The sequence below is a fragment of the Amblyomma maculatum genome, chromosome 9 (genome assembly GCF_055883805.1).
Source record: "Amblyomma maculatum isolate TAMU_Amacu chromosome 9, ASM5588380v1, whole genome shotgun sequence".
NCBI lineage: Eukaryota > Metazoa > Arthropoda > Arachnida > Ixodida > Ixodidae > Amblyomma > Amblyomma maculatum.
The window spans coordinates 810,999-819,886 of record NC_139352.1 but is presented as its reverse complement, the minus strand read 5'-3'; the positions used below and the strand labels follow the sequence as shown (position 1 = coordinate 819,886).

Below are 8,888 nucleotides of genomic sequence, written 5' to 3'. Positions count from 1 at the left end.
TTGTTAACAGTGGCTTAGCCGGTATCTCGGTAGATAAGCACGTGTTCATGCGTCACAACAATTCTCCCCTCTTAAGGAGTGAAGCGGTCGGGGCGTCGGGTGTTCCTTTTTGACCTACGCAGTGTCACTCCAGCGCCGCCAGTCACCGGTGCCTCGTTTGTACTGTCCTCAGCTTGTGAGCCTGACGGCGTTTGCATGTCAGCGCCCGCTTGACACTGGCTCTCGCTGCTGCCGTGCACTTGAGACTGCGGCTCTCCCGATACGCTTGGGCTGTCTTCAGCCATTGATGCCTCCGCGGGGCCCTCGGGTTTAACCTCCGCTCCTTCCACACTGGTTCTCCTGGTCTTTAGCTGGTCCAGGTGGCGGCGATGTTGCTCCCCATCTGCGGTCTTTACGGTTGTCATGCGCGAGCCCTCGGTGGACTCTATCACACCTGGTTTCCACTTGTCACCTGCTCCGTAGTTCTTGAACCAGATTTCCTTGCGCAGCGGTTTGCCGTTGTTGCACGCACCTGCAGAGGGAAAAGGTCGTGACACGATATTGTGCAGTAAACAGCGCGGCTCGTAACCGAGAAGCATGGAGGCCGGGGTTTTCCCGTTTAGATGGGGGGTACGCCGATAATGAGACAGAATGTGGTCCAGGCGTGCTTGCAGACTACCGTGCGTGTTCTTGCTTAGACCTTGCTTCACAGTACGTACCGCCCTTTCCGCCAGGCCGTTAGACTGCGGCTTGTAAGGAGCTGTCCGCAAATGAATGATGCCATTGCGCATCATATATGCCCTGAACTCCTCGCTACTAAACTGCAGCCCGTTATCAGTCACGAGAGTCCTTGGCAAGCCGAATCGGCTGAACATTGTCTGCAGTGCTTCAATTGTTTTCATTGAAGTGGCAGTCTTCATAGCAGCAACCTCGATCCATTTCGTATGAGAATCGACCACAACCATCAACATGTGACCTTCCAAGGGCCCCGCAAAATCGACATGGATTCTAGACCAGGGCTCTTCCGTTTTCGGCCAAGGAACAGGTTGTTGGGACGCGGGCATGCTGCCGCATTCTATGCATGTTGGACACGAGTTGACAAGCTTCTCAATGTCCCGATCGAGTCCTGGATACCAGAATACAGACCGAGCCAAGTTCTTCATGGCCGTTATACCTTGATGCGCGTCATGCAGCATACGCAGCATTGGTAGCCTCGCAGCTGTCGGAATTACCGCACGATGACCCCAGTATACAATTCCATGGCTGCAAGTCAGTTCGTCCTTCCTGTGCATATATGCGCGTAATGGCTCCTGACTGGGCTGCCAGTATCGTGGCCAGCCATTGTGAATGTATTGGCGGACTTGCGCGAGGTCGCTATCACTGCCCGTCATCTTGGCCAAATCACTCGCTGAGAGCGGACCAGAATTTAGGTGATCTGTTAGAAGAGCGTACTCACGCGCATCATCTTCTGCAATCTTAGCGTTTTGCTTTTCCCGCACAGGCAAACGGCTAAGGGTGTCGGCAGGAATCAGTGCCTTCCCTGGTTTGTACTGAATTTTGTAGTTGTAGGCGCTCAGCAGGAGAGACCAACGCTGAATCCGTGCAGCGGCCATGGCTGGAACGGGCTTGTCGGGGCTGAAAAGGCTCACGAGAGGTCTGTGATCAGTGACGAGCGTGAACTGATTCCCGAGCAGATATTCCCGGAACTTTGTAACACCAAATACTACCGCCAATGCCTCTCTTTCAATCTGCGCGTAATTGCGCTCAGCAGCTGAAAGAGTTCGCGATCGGAACCCGATTGGTAGATCTTGCCCATTTACTCTGTGGTATAGTACGGCGCCAACGCCGCACGATGATGCATCGGTTTCCAAGAAAAGGGGCTTACTTGGATCGTAGTGTGCCAAGAACTTTGCTTCCTCTAGCAGCCGCTTCGTTGTCCGGAAAGCGTTATCTTGTCTCGCCCCCCACTTCCAGCGTGCGTTCTTTCTTAGTAGTTCATGCAGCGGCTCCAGAACCATAGCCAAATTTCCCAGAAATGCGTGGTAATAGGTTACAAACCCCAAGAATGCCCGCAGTTCCGCAACGCACGTTGGCTTCGGCATCTTTGCTATGGCGGCAGTGTTATCTGCCTTCGGTAACAACCCGTCCGCGCTTATACGATGCCCCAGAAATTCAACTTCTGCTTGCCGAAACTTGCATTTCTGGGGATGCAACTTCACACCATGCTGCCGGAAACGCCTGAAAACTTCACGCAGTGTGTCAGAGTTCCCGTGTTTTTCCGCGACTACTACGTCGTCCAGGTAAACTTGAACGCCCGGAATGCCTTGCAGGATGCCTTCCATACGTCTCTGAAAAATTGCAGGAGCAGAGGCTACACCAAACGGAAGTCGATTGAAGCAAAACAGACCTTTCGGGGTATTTACGACCAAAAGCTTCCTGGTTTCCTCATCAAGCGGCAACTGATTGTAAGCATCTTTCAAGTCGATAGTGCTGAAGACTTCCCCGCCGTTTAGGTTGGCGAAAATATCCCGTATTTTCGGCAATGGGTACTGCTCCGTAACGCATGCAGAGTTTGCGGTCACTTTAAAATCACCACACAACCGAATGGAACCATTCTTCTTGATCACGGGAACCAGAGGCGTGGCCCAATCCGCACTGTCGATAGGCGAGAGAATGCCATCTTTAACAAGCCGGTCTATTTCATTAGACACTTGCTCCCGCATTGCATATGGCACAGAACGAGCTTTGCAGAAACGCGGTTTCGCATTTTCATGCAACCGCAGATGAACTGCGGGACCGTTAATGCGCCCTAGACCTGGCATAAACAAATCACTGAACTCTTCTAACAGTGCGCTAACGGAAGGTTGGTGCGACAAATCTTGCTCACCAGAGGTTGCATCGCTGGCAATGCTGAGGACGGGTCTTCCGCTATGCTCAAATGCGCTGATGATGTCACGTCCGCACAAGTCCGGGCCAGAGCACTGCAGCACGGTCAGCGTCGCTTCCAAGGTTTTTCCCGCGTACGAGACAGGAAGCTTGAGCTGGCCCTTCACGGGGAGCTTGCCCAGGAAGCAGGACAACTGCAAAGACGTCTTGAGTAGCGCAGGCCAGGCATGCCGATGCTTGCAGTAGGTTTTCCACGTAATGATGGAGACCGGCGAGCCTGTGTCTACTTGCATCTTGATCGGAATCCCGCTCCAACGGAATGTGCGAATAATGGGCGTGGTCAAGTTAACAGACGCAGTGTACAAACTAAGTAGACAAAGCTCGTTGCCGTCACTTGACGAGGAATGCTCTTCACAAAGTGCCACTCCTGGTTGTTTCAACGCGCACATTTTAGCTAGGTGCCCTTTCCGTCGGCAGCGAAAACACTCCGCCCGGCGAAACTTGCACTTCCCTGCCTTGTGCTCAGTGCTACCGCAACACGGGCAAGCGTCACCTGGGCTTGGTTTAGATGCCGTGTGCGTACGAGTTTGGTGGCAATACGGTTGGCCCTGCTGCTTGCTCCTCACGGCATTAATATTGCCATGATCCTTTGTCTTATCCATGTGGTCCACGTTAAGGGCTGCCATCTCTGCCGCTAACGCTATATCCTCGGCTTCTTTCAGCGTTAGCGAAGCTTTTGACAAGAGTTTCCGCTGAACGCCGGTGTCACGCAGACCGCAAACAAGTCTGTCTCGTAACATCCTGTCCCTTACATCGCCAAAGTGGCACCTACAGGCTTGCTTCCGAATTTCGGCAATAAAGTCCTTCATTGTTTCGTCCGGACGCTGGCGTCTTGTGAAGAACTTGTACGACTCCGCAATTTCATTGCCTTGCGGCGCGAAATGCTCAGTCAGCAGCAGAACCAGCTGCTCGTAGGCTAGCTCTTGAATCTTGACCGGCGCGCAACGTCCCGTTATTATGCCGACTGTTGCTGTACTTAAAGCTGCCGTTAGAAGAGCCCGTCGTTTCTTCGAGTCATCGATTCCGTAAGCTTCAAAATAAGATTCCAGACGCACCTGATAGGCTTCCCAACTGTCTTCCGTTTCGTCGAAACCCGGCGGTCCGGCGTGGGCCGCCATGGAGCAGACAGTGCCCGGCTGTGGGCAGCCTCGTCGCCACTGAAGTGAATCGAGAAGTGGTTGGCGAAGAACGAACAAGCTTTATTAAAGGTTAGTAGTATTTATAGCCGTTGGCTAGCCACATCACCGCAGCTACTGTTGTTAACAGTGGCTTAGCCGGTATCTCGGTAGATAAGCACGTGTTCATGCGTCACAACAACACCTTCAACTTGAATACCGATGTGAATTCCGGAGCGCGTAGTGTTGGTCCCAACAGCATGATGATGTCCTCTGTCAAAATGGCACATACCCATGGCGGGCCCCAACATATAGAAGCATCACTGGTTCATATTCATCTCCCTCCTTACGCACTATCCTTGACGATCTGTTCCAACTTCGTACTACGGCATACTTCTTGGAAATGGCCAACTTTCTTCCATTTGGAGCAAACCTTATTTCTCGCCTTGCAATTAGAGGAATCGGCCAAATGTTGATTGGAGCCGCATCGGCACTAGCAACGTCCTCCTTGATTACACACCGGAGTTGACGACGGCACGTGAGCAGCGTTTCGAGTCTGACGCGAGGTGCTCGAACTTGCATTACATATTGTGTTCACGGCGGCAGAAGAGGTGAATTCATGCAAACTTTTGTCTTTTGTTAGTGGCACACGATTGTAGTCGCCTTTTCCAGAGTCAGCCCTGCACCTTCGAACAACAAGCTTTCTCGGAGCCTATCTGATGCAACGCCAGAAACAAGCTACTCACGAACAGCAGCGTCCACGGAATTTTCGAAAAATGCAGTTCTTTGCAAGGTCGCATAAATGAGCAATATAGACTTCTGCAGGCTCACCAGGGTTTTGTAGACATTTCTTGAACCGGCGGCGTTCGACGAGCATGTTCGTCGTGGCTGAGAACAGGCGGTCGCAAGTATTGAACGCGGCCTGGAGAACATCAACTGTCAATCATAGCTTCACTTAAGGTTGCAGCTCCTTCGTATTAAACTTGTGCTGGTGTGCTAGAAGTGGACGCATTGCGGAACCGACGCTGACGTTCGAAGCCAAGCGAATTCAGAAGTACAGCTTTGCGCCGGGACGCAGCAAATTCGGAGGTACCAGACGCTTCTAAGTAGGTAGAAGACAATGCCTTCCAGTCATGGTATTGGTGGCTGACCCGAGGTCTCCAGGAATGCAGGAGGAGGCGTAAATCCCGCGAAACTCAATGTAAAAGGTTTACCTCGTTGCCACTTTGTTGTATTGTAGAAGTAACGCACTGACACAGAGTCGAGTTTTACTCGCCAAGCGTCATGCAATTCGCCAGACGCTAAAGGTTAGCTCCCTTCCCAGGAACATGGACCCCAACTTGCATGTGGCCCGTAGAGCAGCCCGGGCGAAGTATGTACAACTAAATTTAGCTACAAGATCCACCACGGTATACACGGACGCGGCTTCGTATACAAGAAGCTCACATAATAGCGCCGTGGCGGTAGCTATTGATTCCAACCTAAAGGAACTAGCTAGCGCCTCAGTCAGGGAATGCACGGTAACCGAAGGGGAGGAGCTGGCCGTTGCTCTTGCGGTGGTAGCCGGGTATCGATGCAACACGTCCCTTACCATTCTTACAGATTCTAGAGAAGCGTGCCGTAACTACATGAACGGCCGCATAGGTCGCGCCGCCCTCAGGCTCCTCCATAGCACGACCCCATCAAAAGTCAAACACAACATCTACTGGGTGCCAGGACACACCGGCATAGCGGGGAACGAACGCGCCGATCAGGTAGCTCGAGGGTACACGAGCCGAGCTTCCTCCCAATCGGACGATCTACCCGAGCGAGTCGGCCCTACGTACTCCGACATTCTTAACTACTATAAGGGGGTACGGATCCGCTATCCGCCGCCTCATCGGGATCTAAAACAACAAGAGGCCGTGTACTGGCGAAGACTGCAGACAGGAACATTCCCTAACCTGCATACCCTGAGCAAAATTTACCCGTCACAATATCGAGACACCTGCCCATGGTGTGGTAGCAAACCTTCGCTATACCACATCACGTGGCAATGTAAAAATAACGACAGCTTTCGTAAAGACCCGAGTGCGGAACAGTGGGAGAGCCGGCTCTCTAGCGGCGATTTGGATTGCCAACTAGGTTTAATCCAGCACGCCCAGCGAGCAGCGAAGCTCAGCGGAGCCCTGGAATAGGGGCACCGACCCTGTGAGAAGACGGAAGATGGAACTCTTCCGCTACTAGCACAAGACCCTCGTAGAGAAACAAACGTATTTCCTATCCTATCCTATCCTATCGCCAAGCGTCATGTCGCCGTCTGCCTTTCCTTCATTCCCATCCCTCCGTACACATATCTTACGTCACATACATGTGACCGGAAGTTGAATGAAACTGAAACTTCCAGTTACATGCGCGACACAACATCCACAGCAAGCGTTAGCTACCTCGCTACAGTACGGGCACTGCGGATAGTACCACTGGTGAAACCTATAGCTCGGCTTTCATAATGTATCATCATCATCACCATCATCACCAGCCTGCCTATATATCCACTGCAGGGCGAAGGCCTCTCCCATATTTCTCCAATTAACCCGGTTCTGTGCTAGCTGCATCCACTTGACCCCTGCGAACTTCTTAACCTCATCCGCCCACCTAACTTTCTGCCGCCCCCTGCTACGCTTTTCTTCCCTTGGAATCCAGTTTGTTACCCTCAGCGACCATCAGTTGTTTCTCTTCGCACTACACGTCCTGCCCATGCCCATTTCTTCTTCTTAATTTCCCCTAGAATGTCAGTAACTTGAGTTATTTCTCTGACCCACTCTGCACGCTTCCTATCTCTTAATGTTACCCCTATCATTTTTCGTTCTATAGCCCTCTGAGTTGTCCTCAACTTAAGTAAAACCCTCTTGGTTAACCTCCACGTTTCAGCCCCATAGGTGAGTACAGGTAAGATGCACTGTGGTATACTTTCCTCTTGAGCAATGCCGGTAAGCTGCTAGTCATAATCTGCGAGTGCTTGCCAAATGCGCTCCATCCCAATCTTATTCTTCTTGTTATTTCCTTTTTATGGTCCGGATCTGCGGTTACTTCCTGTCCTAAGTAGACATATTCGCCTACTGCTTCCAGTGCTTCGCTACCTAAAGTCAACTGCTGTTCCTTCCCGAGGCTGTTGAACATTACCTGAGTCTTCTGCATATTGATTTTTAAGCCTACCTCTCTACTTTTTCTGTCTAGGTCATCAATCATTATTTGCAGTTCATCCCCCGAGTTACTTAGCAAGGCAATGACATCAGCAAATCGCAGATTACTGAGGTATTCTCCATCTACCTTTGTCCCTAACTGCTCCCATTCCAAGTTTCTGAATACTTCCTCTAAGCAAGCTGTGAATAGTACTGGGGAGATTGTGTCTCCTTGCCTAACACCTTTCTTTATGGAAATTTTGTTGCTTTCTGTATGCAGAACTATGGTTGCTGTGCAGCTACTATACATATCTTCCAGCACTTTCACATACGGCTCGTCTACCCCTTGATTTCGCAATGCCTGCATCACCGCCGATGTTTCAACTGAGTCAAATGATTTTTCGTAATCAATGAATGCTATGTATAAGGGCTGGTTATATTCCGAGCATTTTTCTATCATCTGATTGATGGTATGAATATGATCGATAGTAGAGTACCGTTTCTGAAAACCTGCTTGATCCTTTGCTTGATTGCAGTCTAAGGTTGTCCTGATTCTATTAGCGATTACCTTAGTAAATACCTTATACGTAACAGACAGTAAGTTGATTGGTCTGTAATTTTTAAGGTCCTTAGAGTCCCCTTTCTTATGAATGAGGATAATGTTTGCATTTTTCCATGGTTCCGGTACAGTCGATGACACCAGGCACTGCGTATACAGAGTGGTCAGTTTTCTCTCTTTCAAGCGTCCTTGAGTCCGACCTGGTGGCGCCATAAAGCTATAGGTAGCAGGCCTTGCGAAGCAGCACATCCGGCTCTCTCTGTGCTTGCATCACTTTGCATTGACATGCGCTTGCGTCAGACGCAATGTTGCTTTAAATGCAGTTCTGGTCTCATAAATGCAGTGACCGTGTTATAGCTACATAGAAGTGGATGACCCTGTACATTGCTGAAGATGGTTGGTTACCATCCTCCATGGTCATCAGTGGGAAACGCCCGCTATAGAAGAGCTCGGAAATGCCTTTGAACGGCTTCGTTTCCTCCTGGTGGTTCCAGGTGATCAGGGAACCAAATGACGGCGGAGAGGCTTGGCAGGGTAATGCTTATAGTCAGCAATGGCAACCGAAACTGCGGATCACCTTGTTGAAGTTTTGACAGGCATTCTGTGGATCTGTGAGTACAAGATAGCTGCTGGGGTGTAGGACTGTTTCCAACAGCTTTCGTTTGCTGTATAGGTGTCTCAGGGTAGCTTGAGGGAGCAAAATGACGCTGTAGAGCGCGATATTGGAAACTAAAACTGAGAGTTTCGCAATTATGATGATAACTATATACTTTACGTAACAGCTATACTTCTCAGCGCGACTCGTTACCATGCCAGGTTTCGACCTCAGCGAAAGATAAGAACAAGCCACAAAAGACATAGGCTGAGTCATTCAATGACCTGAAGGACTAAAACGAAATCACCTGCTATAGCTGGATGTGCGCATTTTCAATAGCGGGACATCTGTAGTCCAGGAGGGTCCGGCATCGGCTGCAATCATTGGGAGGAAGATGGTAAGCTGGAGTGGCGGTGAGAGCATTTACTGATCACACATTGTGGAAATGTCGTCAAGGATCGGAGCTGGTAACTCTAGTGCTGGGGGGCGTTACCTTTGCTCGTTCCACTAAGGGATGCTCAGAGCGGTTGGGT

The 8,888-nt window shown here is 50.6% G+C and overlaps 1 protein-coding gene across 1 annotated transcript; it reads right to left on the bottom strand.

The window, feature by feature from the left end:
- Positions 1-2,602: 2,602 nt before the first annotated feature.
- On the bottom strand, positions 2,603-4,154 carry LOC146178080 (uncharacterized). The gene is made up of 2 exons (XM_084579626.1): positions 2,795-4,154; positions 2,603-2,634 (listed from the first exon to the last, which is right to left on the bottom strand). Exons 1-2 carry the CDS (start codon positions 4,041-4,043, stop codon positions 2,603-2,605), a joined length of 1,281 nt encoding a protein of 426 aa, XP_084435752.1. The 5' UTR covers positions 4,044-4,154.
- Between the last annotated feature and the right edge of the window lie 4,734 nt (positions 4,155-8,888).